The 20116-nt window shown below is 45.2% G+C and overlaps 2 protein-coding genes across 12 annotated transcripts in view; both read left to right on the top strand.

Moving 5' to 3' along the window:
* Positions 1-205: 205 nt before the first annotated feature.
* LOC105018054 (kinesin-like protein KIF3C) lies at positions 206-10326 on the top strand. Of its 2 annotated transcripts, XM_010883168.5 has the most exons (9): positions 206-3558; positions 5689-5790; positions 6120-6242; positions 6420-6428; positions 7311-7429; positions 7687-7803; positions 8143-8251; positions 8809-8954; positions 9336-10326. In XM_010883168.5, exons 1-9 carry the CDS (start codon positions 2149-2151, stop codon positions 9421-9423), a joined length of 2223 nt encoding a protein of 740 aa, XP_010881470.1. In that variant the 5' UTR covers positions 206-2148; the 3' UTR covers positions 9424-10326. The 2 variants fall into 2 exon arrangements, with proteins under 2 accessions (XP_010881470.1, XP_010881471.1); XM_010883169.5 differs by lacking the exon at positions 6420-6428 and having other exon boundaries at positions 2149-3558.
* Positions 10327-12789: 2463 nt separating this feature from the next.
* Positions 12790-20116, top strand: part of dtnba (dystrobrevin, beta a) — a 21657-nt gene continuing 14330 nt past the window's right edge. For 3 of the 10 annotated variants that reach the window (XM_029114579.2, XM_029114572.2, XM_029114581.2), the window contains exons 1-4: positions 12795-13034; positions 16026-16218; positions 17301-17368; positions 18560-18640. In XM_029114579.2, coding sequence (XP_028970412.2) covers positions 17308-17368; positions 18560-18640 — 142 coding nt within the window. In that variant the 5' untranslated portion in view covers positions 12795-13034; positions 16026-16218; positions 17301-17307. Of the gene's footprint in view, positions 13099-13139; positions 13216-16025; positions 16219-17300; positions 17369-18559; positions 18641-20116 lie in introns of all 10 variants that reach the window. The other 7 variants (XM_029114576.2, XM_029114574.2, XM_029114578.2 and 4 more) reach the window with 7 other exon arrangements.

Raw genomic sequence — 20116 nt, 5'->3', positions numbered from 1 at the left:
AAGTACAGACACTTCACATGCACTGAAAACAGGGCATCCCACCACATGTCCCAAACTGGTTTCCCATCCAACTGCTAGGACGGAGTGTTCATTGTCGAGCAGCAGGTGGGGGTGTTGGGTAGAATTTCATCACAGCTCTTGTTCAATAGTTCATTACAAAAGGCTCAGGGCATACATTAAGTTACTTGAGGCTCGATGGTAATGAATAAAAATCCTCTACTGCGGTTCCCTACACTCTTCCAACTGAACATTTTAGTAATTTATCAAAGGATCTTGCCACAGTACCCAGTAATAGTAAAAACTACAATAAAAATGAAGCAGCTTAGTCAGTGCTAGAAGAAAGAAAGCATTTAAATAAAAAGTGCAAGCATTAATTGGAAGAAGGTATGGTCAGATATTCTTTGTAAAGTTTTGGGGAAATCGTGAGGAACTCTGCTGTCCTAGCTTTAAGAGGAAGCTGATTCCACAATTGGGGTGCCAGGATGGAGAAGAGCCTATGACTTGGCTGAGCAGGAGCTGGCCTGGGTTTGACCATGGCCTGAAGGTAAGGTGGGGCAGTTGCCCTTCATCCTCTGTAGGCAAGCACCCTGGTCTTCTGATGGATACAAGCTATAAATGGAAGCCAGTGGATTCTTCTGGGCAGCAGGTGACAGGAGAAAACTTGGAAAAGATTTAATACCAGGCAGGTTGCAGTGTTCTGGGAAAGCAGATACGACTGTCTATCACACGGACATTAAGTGTTTTGATATGCTTCTCTTGCCACTTCACCCCTTTACCATGCAGCAACCACAGATCAATGCCAAGGCAAGCCCGTGTAGCCGAGCCTTGTGAAGTAATATACGCTATTAATGGAGAACTGCATTACCCAGGGTCCCTTTTTGTGTTCTGCAGTGATGTGGGGTGTGGCAGTGGCTGAATGAAGTAACTAGTGAGAGACAGTGTGTGCTCTGCACTGCACACTGTAGTCGAACGAGCAGCAGCATTTTTGCTCGGCTTGCACGAGAGCATCAGGCTTTAGCTCCGGGCCGCGAGAAGAACGTGCCATGATGAACGGAGAATTCCGGTAAAACCGTTGGTGAATGTATTGATTGATTGACTGGGACGTATTAAAGGCTGTTCTGGCTTTGTTAGGGAATAAAGCCCAGTTAACAAGCAGGTAGACAAAATACACCAAGACCGCAACGGACCGAAATTGAACCGTCGCACAGGCGCTGTGAGAGCTCGTGATTAGGCTGTTTATTTCTTTTCCAAGCGCCAGTTAGGGTGATTACGGAGCGCAAGTTGTGTGTAATAACGCGGATAAACGAGAGCCCTTCTGTGGATTACATTGTTACTGTTGCCGGTCAAAAACTGACAGATGGATTGGATTACGGATGCGAATGTAATATCTAATTGTAAAATAATATATCCAAGAGCTCAACGGTGGGGATTCTTCCAGAGAGATTCTAGTTGAAAACGGAGAAAAATTTATCAAAGGCTACAGATACCGACGGATAAAGGGATTTTAATTTGGGACCAATGAGAGATCAATAACATTACTAATATGATTATTAAACCGCCTAATCAACTGCTAAATTAATGTGATTTAAACCGGGTCATTTTTCTCACAAGGCCAGAAGTACAATAGGACTAGATTAGTGGCTTGTTACTAGGCTACAGCAACCTAGTGCCTTCTCTCGATACTGTCGTCATATAGGCCTTCTGTATTGGTAAAGGATGATTTACAGATCTCTGTGTTAGTATAGAAGGTTTCTGTGTCAGATATAATTTCTGTATCGATATAGCATATTACTGTATTAGTATAGAAGGGTTACTGTATCGTGCAGCATTACTGTATTGGTATGTGAGGTTACAGTATCGTTATCAGATAACATTATTGGTATTAGAATTTATACAAATTATTACTGCATTGTTTTAGCAGGTTACAGGATCACTGTATTGTATGCGAGGACACTGTCATAACGGGATTACTGTATTTAATGGGATGTTACTGTATCATAACAGGATTACTGTATGGATATAGAAGATAATTGAACCACTGTTAAAAGCACTGTTGACATCAGTACCAGAAGAAAAGCTAACTGAAATACCACAACACACAAAGTGAAATAGATTGAATAGGTATATTAATAGTAATTTATAGTCAGGATGTCTAAGGTGAAGGGTTGTGAGACAGTGAAGGTTGTGGTCCGATGTCGCCCGTTGAACCGCAAGGAGGCAGCGGCAGCTGGGGTTTCTGGGACTCCAGGAGGAGGGGGTGGCATCGTAGAAATGGACGTGCGTCTGGGTCAGGTGGTCTTACGGAACCCCCGCGCTCCACCCGGCGAGCCGCGGAAGACGTTCACGTTTGACTCGGTGTACGACGCTTCGTCTAAACAGCGCGACCTCTACGACGAGACCGTGCGGCCGCTGATCGACTCGGTCCTGGACGGCTTTAATGGGACCATCTTCGCCTACGGCCAGACCGGAACGGGGAAAACGTACACCATGCAGGGGGCATGGCTGGACCCAGAGAAGCGGGGTGTCATTCCCAACGCCTTTGAACACGTCTTCACCCAGATATCCCGCTCCTCGGGCGACCGTCAGTACCTGGTCCGGGCTTCTTACCTGGAGATCTACAGAGAGGAGATAAGGGACCTACTGGATCATAATGTGCAGTCCACCCACGGCACCCCTGCCCGCTCCCTGGAGCTGAGGGAGAACCCGGAGAGCGGCGTGTATGTGCGCGATCTGACCTCCTGCGTGTGCAGGAGCGTGAAGGAGGTGGAGGAGGTGATGAACCTGGGAAACCAGGCGCGCTCCGTCGGAGCCACGGACATGAACGAGCACTCGTCCCGGTCACACACCCTGTTTCTCCTCACCGTGGAGTGCTCCCAGACGGGGCCAGATGGCCGGCAGCACATCAGGGTGGGCCGTCTTAACCTGGTGGACCTGGCAGGCAGCGAGCGGCAGGCGAAGACGGGCGTCCACGGTGAACGCCTGAAGGAAGCTGCTAAGATCAACCTGTCTCTGTCCGCGCTGGGCAACGTGATTTCCGCGCTGGCGGACGGGCGCAGCGGCCATGTTCCGTACCGGGACTCCAAACTCACCCGATTATTACAGGACTCTTTGGGCGGCAACGCCAAGACGGTGATGGTGGCGACGTTAGGCCCCGCCCCCCAACACTACGAGGAAACCCTGACCACACTGCGCTACGCCAACAGAGCCAAGAACATTCAGAACCAGCCAAGAGTCAACGAAGACCCGAAAGATGCCTTGCTCAGAGAGTTCCAAAAGGAGATTGAACGGCTTCGGGCCCAGCTCAGCCACAGGAAGGGGAGGGGCAAACACAGGAAAGAGGAAGGAGAGGAGGACTGGGACACAGAAAGAGAGGAGGAGGAGGAAGTAGAGGACAGAAAGCAGCAGGAAGACCGGTTGGAGGAGGAGAAGGAAGCCATCAGAGAAGATGGCTCCCTACTGGCTCAAGAGAAGCAGAGGCTCCTGGGAGAGAACGAAAGGATGATGGGAGATCTAAGAAAAGAGCGGGATGCCACCGAACAGCTGACCCGCAAGTACAAGGTACACACACACACACACACACACACACACACACACACACACACATTGACAAGCATCCTTTTTGGTACCAGAAAACAAAAATCCATGTTCCCTAACATTAACCTCAATAATATAACATTTATGCCTAAATTCAACATTGCTCTGATGTCCAACCCTTAGTCTAACCTGTAATGCCTTAATCTTGAAGTAACCTAAATTGTACTACTAACCCTGTGTGAAGGTTTGACATTAAACCTAACCCCTAGAGAGGTTTTTCAAGTTCTGCTATTCTTTTCAGATTATTCAATCCGTTACACCAAAACATACAAATACAAACACAACCACATTGATACACACACACACACACACACATACATGTGCAATAGTTCCCATTCAAGTCAATTAATTGTTCAGTTTATTTTATTGACTGCTGACCAACGGGCGCTTCATGTTTATGTGCCTTTCTATTTTTAATTGGTGTAGAAAGGAGCTAGACGTTCAATCAAATGTCTTGATGTGCAGGCTGCATTGTTCTCCCTCTTCAGTGAACCAATGGGAGGCAGGCTGCTAGGTGGAGAGAAACATCCGCTCCATTCCTTCACCTCTCCTCTCATTTTTCTCCCACTCTGCTACTCCGTCCCCTTCTCCGTCATCCACCTCCCTCATCCACCTCCTCCCAGCAGTTTCCTGAGATGATGATTGTGCTTCCTTCCTGCCAGCTGGGTTTCTGCCAGTAATATCACAGAACCAAAACAATAGCTTGCATCATTCAAATGCGGGGCCCGAAAGACGCCTGCTATCAACCTAGACAGGTCTGGGGAGAGACACTCTTATCATCCTGTTTCCAATTACGGAACAGTCGAACGAGGGGGGGAGTGGTGGTGGGGGGGAGACGGAATCACTCACCTCCAGCTCAGCATCCTGACCTGAAATATTAATGTGTGTGTGTGACTGAACGGTATAGAGAAAGCAGCCCCATGCATTATAAAACACAGTCCCCTCTCTCACTCTCCACCCATCCCTCTGTCTCTCACTTCATCTCTCCCCTCTCTCACTCTCCACCCATCCCTCTGTCTCTCACTTCATCTCTCCCCTCTCTCACTCTCCACCCATCCCTCTGTCTCTCACTTCATCTCTCCCCTCTCTCACTTTCTGGGAGGATGTGATGTGTATTAATAGCGTCTCCCAGCCGGGTAACTTGGAGCTCTGCTGCGATTGGATGGCCTGGGCTTCGTCCTCACGGCCAATTGGCTGGTTAGACTACAGCAAACACCCACACACACCCGTGTGCACACACACACACACACACACACACACACACACACACTAACTGTACAGTGCAGATCTTCTGAAGAGAGGGGATTGGTACTGTCTTTAATGAAAGGCTCTTTGTTTTGCAGTGTGTGTGTGTGTTTGTGTGGAATCAGCTATTTGATGACGCTAAAGCACTGAGACAGGAGACAAAGGGCTGTGAATTTCACAGTCTCTCTTTCTCACACACACACACACACACACACACACACACATACGCAAAGACAGTTTTAAGTTTGGATGTGTGTTTGTCATATCTGCAGGGCAAAGCTCTGAATAAGAGAATGCTGATATGCACAAACACGTGCACACACAAATGCACACACACACACACTGGAATGTGATCCTTGCAATGTTTTTTTTTGTGTCGGTTGTTGGTAAAACCAGGTCCATTTGACCTGGGTGGGATATGTTGCTGGGCGGTTAGGTGTAGGTGAAGGTTTATAATTAATGGTTTAGGATTAGGCTCAGGTGAAGGATTATAATTAATGTTTTAGGTGTAGGGTTAGGTGAAAGGTTATAGTTAATGGTTTAGGTTTAGGATTAGGCTTAGATGAAGGATTATAGTTGATGGTTTAGGTCAAGGATTAGGTGAAGGGTTAATGTTAGGTAAAGGGTTGGATTTAGGGTTAGGTGAAGGGCTGAGGTTAGGCAAAGGGTTAGATTTAGGGTTAGGTGCAGCGTTGAGGTTAGGGTTAGATTTAGGGTTAGGTGAAGGGTTTGGGTTAGGTGAAGGGTTGTATGTAAAGGGAATATACTACAAAAATGCTTCCCCAAGTATAAAAAAAAACACTTCTAATGAGGATGTGTGTGTGTGTGCGTGCGTGTTGTGGTTTCTAGGCAATGGAGAGCAAGCTCCTGGTTGGAGGGAAGAACATCATGGATCACACAAACGAACAGCAGAGGACGCTGGAGAAGCAGAGGCAGGAGATCGCTGAGCAGGTTTATTTACAAACGCTATGTACAGATTTTTAGCTCAGCGTTTCCTCTGCTTGTGGGGAAAACAAACTACGACCACTGCTTCAGTCATTTTGACTTTCCTAACACAGGTCCATCAAGCAATTCCATTCTGTGTTCCGTAACAATTATGAGATTTAAAAAACAAACACTTGTTTTGCCTTCAGGCCATCCCCATAATGTCAACAAAAACACCTTGTTCTCTTTATTTAATGTAATTATATTAATGACATGCCATATCTTTATTCTCTGCAGACAAAGGGGACAGATGTGTTTGTGTATGAACAGCGTGTTTAATTTGATCACGTCTTTAGAGTCGTAGAGAGAGAGAGATGCAACAGCTGATGATGGTTCAGGACGAAGAGACCGTAGAACTCAGAGAGACTTTCTCTTCACTGCGACAGGAAGTGGAGGCCAAAACAAAGAAACTCAAGAAGGTGAGACACTTAGAGACTGACCGGCAGTTCACTGACGATTCTGTTGTTCGAAATGTCTCCACATCGACATGAGCGACTGCAGTGGGACCTGCCTGTCCTAATTCTTCCCTCTCTACCCTTTGACCTATAATGACCCCTGACATGGACACACGCCGTGGAACACACACTTTAAATCAGTACCTAAAGGTTTGTCGCTCCCGGAATTAACCATAACGTGCTTGTCCCTTACTACCACTAACCAGCTAAACGCCTAAACATTAAACCGCTAACCAGCTCTCCCTTCACTAAACCCAACTTCTTCAAATGGGTACTGAGGCTACACCAGAGAAAACACCATGTAGCTGATAGCCAGGAGGTGTTAGCATGATGGATAAATATTTTACTGTTTGATATGGAGATGTTAGCATGGTGGCTAATTATATTTCTTGATAGGGGCATGTTAGCATGGTGGCTAATTATGTTACTCTCTTGATATGAGGGCATTTGCATGGTGGCAAATTATGTTACCTTCTTGATATGAGGATGTTAGCATGGTGGCTAATTATGTTACCCTCTTGATATGAGGATTTTAGCATGGTGGCTAATTCCGTTACTCTCTTGATGTGGGGGTGCTAACATGGTTCCTACCTCTACTACTAGAGATGGACAATCCGCAAGATAGCCCACATTTCCACTCAGCATCCTGATGGATTTCTTATTGATAAAAAGTGTTCTGTCCCTAAAACTGTGGACAGAGTTCTTTGGACATTAGCCTTTGTAAAATAAAAATAAATAAAAAGTCTGTGTACTTCAGAGTCTGCCTTTGCTAACAGAAACTATGCTAGGACTTGCCAATATTACCAGATAAGACCTCGCCAGTTCGTGTTAGACTCCCTTTTCTGGGTCCTACCTCCGTTTCTGGATTCTGCCCACTCTGATTAACTAGCTTTCCATTTGAAAGGACAGCTTGTGGGCTATCATAGGCTAGTTATACAAATCTTTGCTATTGCACTATGTCAAAATATGAATAAGTCTGTGTGTGTTCTAGCTCTATGATAAGCTGCAGTGTGTCTGTTCTGTGTGTTGTAGCTCTATGCTAAGCTGCAGTGTGTGAAGGCTGAGATACAGGATGTTAATGATGAGCATGTCAGGAGTCGACAGGAGCTGGAGCAGACGCAGAACGAACTCACCAGGGAACTCAAGTTCAAGTAGGTACCTCACAAGGTCTGAGGAGATCCCTAATCTGTGAGTGACTGGAGATGTTGGCCTGTGTGCTGTCGGCATTACCCTGGCCCTCATATGACCCCACACATGCCCTCCAGCCCTCATAGAGAGCATTATTTACCTCTCCTCTGCAGTAGATATTCACTAGATTGCTTCTGTGTAAAACAAGGAATACCAACAACCAACAATAGGTTACATACTACACGTATGCAGTAGATGGTAATCGCATGTGTACTTGTAGGTATCTGATCATAGAGAACTTCATTCCCCCGGAGGAGAAGAATAAAATCATCAACCGACTGACCTTTGACCCCGAGGAGGACCAATGGAAGTTCGCACCCCTCGTTCCAGCAGAAAGGTGTGTGTCTGCGTCAGGTTCCAGCAGAAAGGTGTGTGTCTGCGTCAGGTTCCAGCAGAAAGGTGTGTGTCTGCGTCACGTTCCAGCAGCCTTGGGTGTGAGCTGCCGCTGCGCAGATTTGGCATCCTCAGGCCTCTACACAGGCTGACGACACGACTTATTGCTGACATGCCTAAAGTCACAACTTACTGCTATGTCACAGTTCATAGGGTCAGAGCCAGGCCAGCCTAGATGAGTGGAGGAGTATGCATTTATCTGTGACCTTTAAAATGTATAATATTTCGATTGACTTGTAATGTTTTTTTGAACTCCCCCTCTATACACCCCCCCCCCCCCCAGTCAATTCAGCCAGATGAAGAGCAGGCCAGTATCAGCAGTTGGATATAAACGACCCATCAGCCAGTATGCTCGAGTCGCCTTAGTGATGGGCGTCCACTCCAGATACAGGGTAAGTGGGTGTTGTTGGAGAGAGAATGAGGCTGGCAGTTCCAGTGTTTAGAGTGGGAACTGAAGTGTTGCTAGATCGAATCAGAGTTGGGAAGATGACAAGTCAGCCGTTCTGTCCTTAAGGAAGGCATTAGACCCCTTATTGCTCATATAAATAACTCTGGATAAGCGCGTCTGACTAAAATGTAAACATAAATAGGGAGACAATATACTCTGTTCATGCCAAGATTGGTTAGAGGAAAGTGGTGATTGGTTAGGACAGAGACGTGATTGAATGTGGCGGATTCTGGTGTAGTCAACTCCAGACTGTACATGCCGCCTGGCTATCAATGTGCATAGCATGCCGAGCAAATGTTAGGGAAGGAAATCTTTTTTTCTTCTAGGTTTCCAATTTGGTGGGCGGCCTGGTTGGTCTGTTACTGTTATGGTCCTGCAGCTGTTCTGATCGTATACATGGGTCCTATGTATTTTACATTTAACTATTTATTTCCATTTTACGGTGTTCTGTGTGTATGTGTATGTATGTGTGTGTGTGTGTGTGTGTGTGTGTGTGTGTAGGCTGAGAACATTATGTTCCTGGAGCTTGACATGGCTCCTCCCACCGCCGTCTCCCTGGACCATCGGCCATCAGAGTCCACACCCCCCCACACAGACAACAACCCCTGCAGGGACAGAGCTGCACGCGTGCGGAAGTCACGCTCGTGGTGAGACATCCTGGTCTTCTGTCAAATACATTCCCCTAGTCTCTCCACTCCCCTCTCTTCTTGTTGTTCTGAAACCCCATTGGAGGGGAAGGTCGGAGGGGAGGGACCTCTTGCTTTCTCCGCCCATGATTTTTCGAGAAGGACACTCTGGTATCATCTCCTACTGGGGCTGCTGTCCAATCACCAAGTTTTCAGCTCCTAAGCGTGCGCCCTTGCCCCTTTTCTTGGAGGAATCTCCATTGGTACGGGTACCAGGATGTACATTAGGATGTGACGATGTAAAACGTCATTCGAGGCCCGAGGAGCTGTCTACTTTGCGTTTGGAGGGCAGCCTTGCTCACTTGTCCCTGTATGTGATGTCATATCCTCTTCCTGTTCCAGGTGTCAGGCCCCGCGAGCTATCCCTTCCTCCACCTCCACTGTTTCCCTGGCAACCCATTCTACAGCCACGCCCACTGCCGCCCAGTGAGGACCCACCTTCCCCACTCCCTCTCTCTATTTCTATATATACTGCCTCCCCCCTCTATCTCCCCCCATTCTCCCTCCCTCCATCTGTCTTTACCTCTACCTAGCTCACCCTCTCTCTGCCTTCTCCATCTACCCCTCTCCCTGTCTTTGGGTCTGCCCCAAACAGCAGCCTCGCAAACTCCTCCCCTCTCCTCTCTTGACCAATCAGCTCTTAAGACGGACATTACTCAAGTCTCTGCCTCTGCTGCCTCAATGATTGGTTAGAGGTCACTGCCGTGGGAGGAGCCAGAGCTTGATTGACAAGAGCAGACCTACTGTCTGAAGGACTTCACAAACCAGACAACCCCTAGGGTTGTGAAGGAGAAATTATTTCTCCATCTCTTCTCTTTTTGCATGTTGTTAGTCCCAGGGCCTTCTGGGATACAGAGTTCTTTAGTCTTTCACCTCCTTGCTGTGGCAGGAGGCTATACCGAATCAGGAACTGCGTGCGTGCGTGTGCGTGTGTGTGTGTGTCTGTGTGTACTTGAGTGTGTATGTATTTGTGTGTGTGTGACCTAGAAAGCTCACCATCTAGTGGCAGAACTGCTCAAGTTTAAAATGAAGAGAGAGTTCAGCTGTGGATGTTGATTGAATGTCTTCGGGTTCTGGTGGATGAATACAGTCTATAGGTAGAGTCAGGATTCAGCTGTTTGTTTGATGTCTGAAGGCCTTAGTTGTGTGGTTCAGCTGTGAATGGGGCCTAGGGCAATAGCCGGCTGTTATTGGGGATACTCATGAATAATCTTTAAAGAGTTTTAAAATCTGCCACTTCCCCTTTGAATCAGCTTTTGTTTTGTTGAGAGAGAAAATAATGCACATGTTTATAAGTGATATGCTACTCAATAAAAGGTCTTGCACAACAGACTTCGTTTTCATCTAATTTATTTTGGGATCTACCTCTGTAAACGTAATTTGACACACGATTAGAAAAACAACAGTCTCACTTTATACCTGACCATCTATGTTCAGTACATGGCCAGAGAGGATGGAGGAGCCAAAGGTTAAATTCTATTAGATAATTTTTTATTTTACTTGATAAAACACAACAACGTCTGTAAAGCTCTATGCTCTGCTTGCTTGTCCGACAGCTTCTTCTTGTGGTCAAATAGACAGAGTGCCATTCCTGTTCACACCAGCAGGGAGTAGCAGAGAGACTCCTCTCATTCCCTGGTCCTCTATAACAACGTTATAGAATTTTCTGCTAAGAATACTCCTAACAGTCATTTTCAAAGATGCCACATCACTGATTTTTTTTTAATGTGAATCCTCTTTTTATGACTAACTCAATATGCTTATCCCCTTAAGGGCAGACTACCTCAGTTTTGGACATCCACGGTTTTGAAACGTTTATGTTCTATTTCACAGAATGTTTCAGTTACTTAAATTTCAATGGAAAGGTTTAGATGATAATCTCAAGGTCAGAGAGAATCCTCTTTATATACATTGTCTTGAACAATTATTCACATTTCTCACCAATTCTTTCATCTTATTGAAATGGTAAATTTACATTTTTGTATTTGTTTTTAAAACACTGACTCTGACTCTAACTAATATTTGACTGGCAAATATTAGTTAGAAAAAATAAAAATCCTGATTGGTCAGGGGTTGGAATACTTTTGCAGGGCAATGTATATGAACATGCCCATATAAAATACCAAATTTCTCCTCTCCCAATTTTATGATGTTCACTTGGTATTATTGGCCTTGCCACATCACCACGACACCACAACGGGTTGTGGGAGAGTTGAAGATCAAGACATTTCCCCCAATCATGTCTCTCCAAGCTCTTCTGATTGTCATCACCATTTCTTACACCTGAGAATCCTAAAAAACATTCTTATTCTTTTCAAACCATGCTTGAGATAATAAAAATATAAAAATATTCAACAAATACACACACACAGCTGTTCATAATAGAACGTAATGAGTCACAAGTGAGAGAATTAACCACTTTAACCAAAGCAAATAGTACCTCAAACCACTCAGCTAAATGTTAGCCAGCCTCTCCCCAGCAAATCAAGTAACTAGTTAATGTTGGGATGGACCTACCTACATTTGATTGGGTAAAATTATTCACCCACAGGTTTAACAAACGTGCTTCACCTCAGCTACTTCAGCTAAAATTAACAGTTTTTCTTTTCTTGGCTACCTGCTAACTCAACTAATGTAGTGTACGGCCAATGATTGAGTTCTTAGCTTAACAGGCAAATATTTTAACGTTATTTAGATGTAGCTACAAATATGAATCAGTGTCAGTTGTGTTTTTGTTTGAAATAGAATCTTGCAAACTCTCTGTGGTGAGATTTCAATCTAGGCCTAAATGAGATTTCGTGTGTGTGTGTGTGTGTGTGTTTGTGTTTGTGCATTGCATCCCTCTGCTAAATTTCACAACTGACCGATCATGAGGAGAGTTTGTTTGCGGAAAGATGAGAAAGAGAGAATTATAAGAGGGGTAGGATTACATGGAGCTAGTTAGATGGAGGGAGAGATTATGGAGTTGTACTGTAGACTATCAAACTCAATTAAACTGGGGTACAAATATAACGTGACACCAAGGATGTAGCTTTGTGTTGCATACTGGCGGCCTCAGGGTCAATGGGTCCTGAGCTTTTTCACAATTTTCCTGGGAGGACAAACTGACCTGTCTGTAATATTGGGGCAACCCATTATTCCCATGGTTCCTGGAAGATGACCTACATGATTTATGCCCCCAAATACAATGAGAAGGATGGTTGGAGATTTCAAAAAGTTCTCCAGGTATCATAGTTTGAGAATTGGAGAAGTTAGCTGGTCACCGTTTCTCCATCTTGCAAGAAGGAAGCCCCTAGTCTCATCAAGACATCTGAACCCAGAACCCAGTTCCAGTCCAAGTTCTGATGTCTTAATAGGAGTAGATGCTTTCCCCTAGCAAGATGTCCCAAAAACAACCATGGCGTGCCAACAGCAGCACCTATATCTTCTGCATACATTTAATAAATACAAAGTACCACACAGAAATCTCTTTAGCTGCCACCGCAACGAAAAACTTCAAGGCAAACGCAACGTTCCACTGGAAACAAATGTACCTCTGTTGTGCCAAAACACAAGGAAGTGTAGGTGTGATCGAGGTTTAGTGCCTCAGCGCTCTGCGTAACGGCTCTCTCTGTTATCTTTCAGCACCACAATAATGGAACAATGCGCGGTCATCTCCCGTCCAAACTCCATTTAATCGCTGTTATAATCTCAGTCTAAACTCTATTATTTCAGGGTGGAAAAACACAATAGTCTCTGATTGGTTTATTGCTAATTATCATTAGAGCGCGTGCTGTCCCACTGGCTGAGTGGGGAGGGAGTACTCGCGCCGCAATCCGGAGCCTGAAAGAGCTGGAGTAACACCCACACACACACTCTCGCTCTCTCACACACACACACACACACTTGAAGTTTCACACGCACACGTCGACTGGGAAGAGCGAGAATGGATCGACAGCATCTCGTACCGGGAAGATAACGGAACTTTACCTGAGAATCGGGAGCTGTGCGAACCGATAGAAAGCGTGCCAGAAGAAAAAGAAAGAGCCAAGAAAAAGAGAAGTACGTGTCGCTCATTTACCGTTCTTTGAGTTGATGTTTTACAGGCGACTTGGCGAGACTTTTGGTGAGTTAATAACTTCGCATTTCATTGTAACGTTCCCGCAGGTTACCTCCTTAGGCTTACTAATACAGAAATCCACACCGCTGGAGTGTGGTGCAACACAATGATTCAAGCAGGAAGGTGAGGGGGGAGTTAAGTTTGACTAACATGGCGGCTCACTGCTCCGTCTCCTATTAGCTAACTTCTCATACAGTAGCGACACTGCTTCTATGTTCTTTCACACGGACTGCACACACGATTCCCTCTAGCTTGCAGAGCACACACACACTAGACTAGACCGAAGCATACACCCTACTCGCTTTGTCACACACGTAAAGCTGAACGAGAACACCAACATTGATTGCCCCCAAATATATATATATATATATTTTTTTTTTTTTACCAATCCTGACCTTAACTGTTACCTTAACCTCAATAACCTGCTTTTATGCCCGAACGTATCCCGTAATACCCAACCTTAACTCTAATTCTAACCATAACCCCCAGTTGTAACTTTTGCCCAAAACCTAACACTAAAGAAATAATCAATGCATTTCTCGAAATGGGGACAGGGATTGCCTTGTTTATGTACACAGTTTGGGGACGTTTTTGGTTGTATAGTTAAGTCAGAAACCCATGTGCACACGGGCTTGTTTTACTATATTTGTGTGGACGTTTGGGACAAAAGGGTATTTCCATTAAAAATCACGTTTTCTATAACCTCTAACATTGACCCTATAAGAACCCCAAACCTAACCTTTACATCAAGCAAAAAAAAGCAATTTTTGTAAGTGAGGACCTGCAATCATAATTTAACATGCTTTACTGTACTTGAATGGAAATTCTAACACAATCACATACCCACTCACACATGCACACACTACTCAGAGAGAAGTATATTCCATTGTGTTACAAATAATGTCATACATATCTAAAATAAATATAATAATAAACCCGTAACCACTCTTGTTGACGACTGACTGACAGGTTTGTAGTGAATAATTAATTAGCCTACTTCCTTAAAATAGTAAATACTCATCTGTTTTATTTCAACATGCTATGTGTTATTGAACAACAAAACTGTCTTTTTCATGTCTCAGTAGTTTCTCTTTGTAAAGGAAGTTGTTCACGGGGTTATGTGTGTTAAGTGTTATGGGTATGTGTGTTATATGTGTTATGTGTTATATGTGTTATGTGTGTTGTGTTATGTGTGTAATGCGTTATGTGTGTGTGTGTTATGTGTGTTATATGTGTTATGTGTGTGTTATATGTGTGTAATGCGTTGTCTGTATGTGTGTTATATGTGTTATGTGTGTGTTATATGTGTGTAATGCGTTATGTGTGTGTGTGTTATGTGTGTTATATGTGTCATGTGTGTAATGTTTTATGTGTGTGTGTTATGCCCAGAGGACTGATTGATCTACACACACAGTACATTACATCATATGTGTTGTGTAAGATGTTGCACCTTCTTACTCACAGGTCAGCCAGGTCGTCTCCATGGTACGCAGAGGTCGGAGGTGACAGGTCAAGTTATAGAGGACTTTCAGTTTAGGCCGGGACCATAATTCGTTTTAGGAATTGACTGAAATATTATGCGTCATAATCCCCATAACACCTTGCGCCAAAACTTGAAAAGCTTCTCTTTGCGTTCTTACACCGATCATTTCTACCGTAGGGGATTTTTGGATCCACTTCAAATAAGGTCTGTGTTTGTGCAGGCTTTACAGTTTAAATAGCATAGAACAAGGTGACTTTCAATAAGCAAATATGTGTTTGTGGAGTTAATATTGACAAACATCAGCTTGTCCTTACATTTACATTTAGTAATTTAGCAGATGCTCTAATCCAGAGCGACAGAAAGTGCATACATTTTAAAAGAGCTGGGTGAAAAAACCATACAGTTTAGTAGTTAGTGCATTCTAATCAATTAATTTGTTATCAGCCAAGGTCAGTGCTGGAAAGAAGACCATACAAATGATCAACATAAAATATAAAAAGTAAACAAAAGACAACAGACAGAGGTGGTGGCAGTGGAACTATTTTAAGTACTCTGTGAAAAGGTGAGTTTATTTTTAATTTTTTTAAAGACAGGTAGAGACTGTGCCCTCCAAGCCTCCCAGTGAAGCTGGTTCCACCATTGAGTTGCCAAGACAGAGAGGAGTTTTGACAGTGTGGATTGGGAACTGCCCCAAAGGGCCTGGACAGCCAAGAGCCCAGTGGGGGCTCAAAGAAGAGCCTGGGTAGGGATGTAGGGTTTGAGCTTTGCCTGAATGTCGGGAGGAGAAGCTCCTCGTGCGCCTCCTTATGAACCGTGTTCTTGAAGCAGATTCCAGCTTCAGCTGTGAGCCAGTGTAGAAGAAGCCGGGTGACATAGGAGAACTGAAGGTTGGTCTCCAGACGGACTGGATCCAGCTCTTTTATTGCTCAGTGACCAGAACATAGTGGCCGCTGGCCAACCACTTCTCCGCTGCTTGGCTGAAATGAGTCTGGTTCCGGTGGTCAATACCTCCCACTTCCTGGGAGGTATTCGTTTGGTCACCGGTGGCCAATCATTGGCTACTTCCTGGGAGGTATTCGTTTGGTCACCGGTGGCCAATCATTGGCTACTTCCTGGGAGGTATTCGTTTTGTCACCGGTGGCCAATCATTGGCTACTCCCTGGGAGGTATTTGTTTGTCACCAGTGGCCAATCAATGCTGCTCCCTGGGTGACAGAGAGTTGAGGTCACAGACAGGAAAAGGAGTCACAGATATCTCAACCATGTGTAGGCTACAGTTACCTCTCATATAACACACATACACAAGGTCCTGGCAGGAGATGAGAATAGAGTACAGCTGCTGTGGTCATTTACCGTGTGTGTGTGTGCGTGTGTGTGTGTGTGTGTTTGTGTGTGGGTGTGTGCGTGTGTGTGTGTGTGCGTGTGTGTGTGGGTGTGTGTGTTTGTGTCAGGAATAGCTATCTAAGTGGGTGAAGCCCCCTCCCTCCTGCCGAGCTGTCGCCTGTCATGTCTCAGAGAGCCCATCCTGACAGAGACACAGAGACAGACATGAAGACACACACGGAGTGACCGAAGAGTCAGTTAAGAGACGAAGAGGGGAGACAGAGAAAAGAGAAGATATAATAGAGCGGACAGAGGAGAACTGTGAGTCTGGTTTTCTTAATAAGTCTTTGTGTTTTTGTAGGCGTGTTTGTGTGTAAATGAGTGTTTGTGTGTGTGTGTGTGTGTGTGTGTGTACGTGAGTGTCTTTGTCTATTTTTGTGTGTGTGGTAGGGAGGGGTACTGTGTGTTGTTTGTATAAGTGTTTGGTGGGCCACAGGTGTGGTACATGGGTGGTCTTTTTTAGAGCTCTGGTTCCCAGCCCATTGAGTTCCGGGGAGCCACTACTTGCAGAGTTGTGGATTTCATTTATCTTCCACCAACAGATAAAGGCTTATTATTAACAAATCTGGTCACAATTGCTTCAGTATAATAATATAGAAATGTCATGATAATAGTAGTAGCCTACCAACTTTTATGTCCTCCAAAACGATTTAGAATGTAACTATTTATTAGACAGGGTAGCACATCAGATCCCCGACTCTCCTGTTAGCATGTCAGGACCCTGACTTTCCTGTTAGCAATTTCAGAACCCTGACTTTCCAGTTAACATGTGAGGACCCAGACTCTCCTGTTAGCATGTCAGGACCCCGACTTTCCTGTTAGCATGTCAGGACCCCGACTTTCCTGTTAGCATGTCAGGACCCAGACTCACCTGTTAGCATGTCAGGAATCTGACTTACCTGTTAGCATGTCAGGAATCTGACTTACCTGTTAGCATGTCAGGACCCCAACTCTCCTGTTAGCATGTCAGGACCCAGACTCACCTGTTAGCATGTCAGGACCCAGACTCACCTGTTAGCATGTCAGGACCCAGACTCACCTGTTAGCATGTCAGGACCCAGACTCGCCTGTTAGCATGTCAGGAATCTGACTCTCCTGTTAGCATGTCAGAAACCCTGACTCACCTGTTACCATGTCAGGACCCTGACTCTCCTGTTAGCATGTCAGGACCCTGACTCTCCTGTTAGCATGTCAGGACCCAGACTCTCCTGATAGCATGTCAGGACCCAGACTCTCCTGGTTTACCAGTGTATTGGATATTTCCAGTGTATGCTAATATTTCCATAGGGTCAGCTGCAGGACCATTGCTGTGGTTAATCATGGTCTTCCTGTGTTTTGTTTAGGAGGATAATGATCGAAGAGGCGGGGAGGAGAGGGATGGCAGAGTGGAAACAGGTCGTTTCAGAGATGGGTGAGTGATCTCTGACCCCAGACACAAGTGACCCAGGAAGTACACAGTAATGGCACGGACTAACACATAAACTCTTTCCATCTCCATGGCATGGTTAAAAATAGGACATTTTTTGTTTCTACAGCAGTACAACAGTATGAATCCCCTTTCCATCTCTGTACACAGATACACTGTCCATAATTATGGCGCCGATACAGAAGTCCACTTTCCGTCTCTATGTCACAGATAGACTGATAATTTGTCCGTCTCTATGTCACAGATAGACTGATAATCTGTCCGTCTCTATGGCACAGATAGACTGATAATCTGTCCGTCTCTATGGCACAGATAGACTGATCATTTTCATGTCTACTTCATTGGGTCGGTTTCCCCCTGTTCCCTCCGATTGATCTGCAAATGAATCCCTCAGTGGGTAGAATAGCAGAACGATTTGGCAGATCAAAGCATTTTATATAGAAATACAACTTTATTACTGTGTGGGGTGAAACGGTCAGCTACAAGGCAGTGAGAAAATGCAGCAGGAACTGTCCCTCCACTTAACTAGCGATGTTACATGGTTCAAAGAAGCAGGCCTCAAAATCAAATGAATGCAGGTTAAATTGAAGTTAAGAATATGACATTAATTATCTCTGGAGGCATGAATACATTTGTGTTTTTTTGCGGGGTAACAGTTTTCAGCTTTCAGAGAGGAATCAGTCCTTGTGGATCAGGTGGCAGAACAAAATTCTGTCCTTCTGTCTGTTGATGGGCAGTCCTCGGGAACAGAAAGCCAACACAGTTGAAGGATGAGACCTCTTTCCATCTCTATGGCCAGAATGCCAGAAAGTCATTTGTTGCTAAGTTTTTATAATGACCTTCGCATACAGTTGAAACTATAGTGAAAGGGTTTTCATGTGGTATATTTGGGATGTGGTGAACAGGTTGTTAAAAATAAAAGAAACTTACGTGAATGAAACATGAGCCACTTGCTTCCATATTGTCCATCAGGATTGTCCATCAGGATTGTCCATCAGGATTGTCCATCAGGATTGTCCTGGCCACGGCACGTCTGTTGCTACTGTGTTTGCTGTCTGGGTTTAGTCCGGGTGTCTATAAATGACTGGCAGATATAAATGCCGATGTCAAAATGGATTTGTAGAATGTGATTGTGTCATGGTGCTGGAAGTCCACTGACGCCTCTCTCTTCTGTAGGAGCTCAGAAATTTGATGAGATTCGCCTGTCGACGTATCGTACCGCCTGCAAGCTCCGATACATCCAGAAGAAATGCAACCGTAAGATGGATGCCTGTCTGTCTCTCTGTATGGCTGTCTGTCTCTGTATGGCTGTCTGTCTCTCTGTATTCCTGTCTGTCTCTGTATGGCTGTCTGTCTCTCTGTATTGCTGTCTGTCTCTCTGTATGGCTGTCTGTCTCTCTGTATTGCTGTCTGTGTGTCTTCCTCTCTTTCCTTCCCCTTTCAGTTTAGTTCAGTGTTTTTATTTAGCAGGACAGCGTGTACATTTTGCCCTTGCATGCTTTGGAAATGTACAATATCACACTAAAGTAATAATAACGGGACCATGAGTACAACAGTAGTCAGCAAAATCGACACTGGGTGTGGAATAAGACTGTGCTCATTGAACAATGTGCTTGTTGTAGCGCCACCAGGTGGCCCATTGGTGTTACATCAGATGGCTTTAACGCCATGTAACGACCCAAACTTCTGGGCCTCTGGGGAACATGCACATTTAAGTAAATGAGGGAATAATAATGACAATATTATCAATGAACCTGTAAAAACACAACAGTGGGAGGACAGCCCATCAGTATCCAGGGTCAGATTGTTGTAATTTGGTTGGTTTGTGTTATAATTTGGTTTGTTTTGACTGATTGGAACTCTAGCTCAACTCCTCCTTTGTTTATTCCTTTATCCTATTTTCCCTCCCCTCTCTTTCTTGCTCTCTATCCCTGTATCTTTTTCTATCTCTCCCATCCTCTTTCCTCTGTCTGTTTCTGTCCGGGCACTCGGCCCGTCATGTTATCTGAGAGGCTAGTCGTTTATTGTTCCAAGAAAAACAGACAGCAGGCCGTAGAGTTTGGCTGATGACTCAAACTGACATATTCCAGTCCTCAGTCGTTCGCTGCAGCCCCGAGCTCTGTCTCCAATGAGCCAGTCCGTTACTTACCAGTCTGTTACTTACCAGTCCGTTACTTACCAGTCTGTTACTTACCAGTCTGTTACTTACCAGTCTGTTACTTACCAGTCTGTTACTTACCAGTCCGTTACTTACCAGTCTGTTACTTACCAGTCCGTTACTTACCAGTCCGTTACTTACCAGTCCGTTACTTGCCAATCCGTTACTTACCAATCCGTTACTTCCCATGCTGCTGTAGTTGTGGCTCTCCAACATACCAGGACTGCCACCCCTCCAGTGCTCCCATCGTCCCCCTCCACGTCCCCCTCCAGTGCTCCCATCGTCCCCCTCCACGTCCCCCTCCAGTGCTCCCATCGTCCCCCTCCACGTCCCCCTCCAGTGCTCCCATCGTCCCCCTCCACCTCCCCCTCCAGTGCTCCCATCGTCCCCCTCCACGTCCCCCTCCAGTGCTCCCATCGTCCCCCTCCACGTCCCCCTCCAGTGCTCCCATCGTCCCCCTCCACGTCCCCCTCCATGTCCTCAGTGTAGCTCTTTCCTTTTTGTTGTTTAATCTAGATGATCCCTTACATTTATTTTGTTTATACGTTTTGATAACATCATATGTCAGCTTCGCT

This window comes from Esox lucius, chromosome 18 (genome assembly GCF_011004845.1).
Source record: "Esox lucius isolate fEsoLuc1 chromosome 18, fEsoLuc1.pri, whole genome shotgun sequence".
NCBI classification, from domain to species: Eukaryota; Metazoa; Chordata; class Actinopteri; order Esociformes; family Esocidae; genus Esox; species Esox lucius.
Note: the sequence above shows the minus strand (reverse complement) of the source record. Positions and strands in the feature narration are given on the sequence as shown.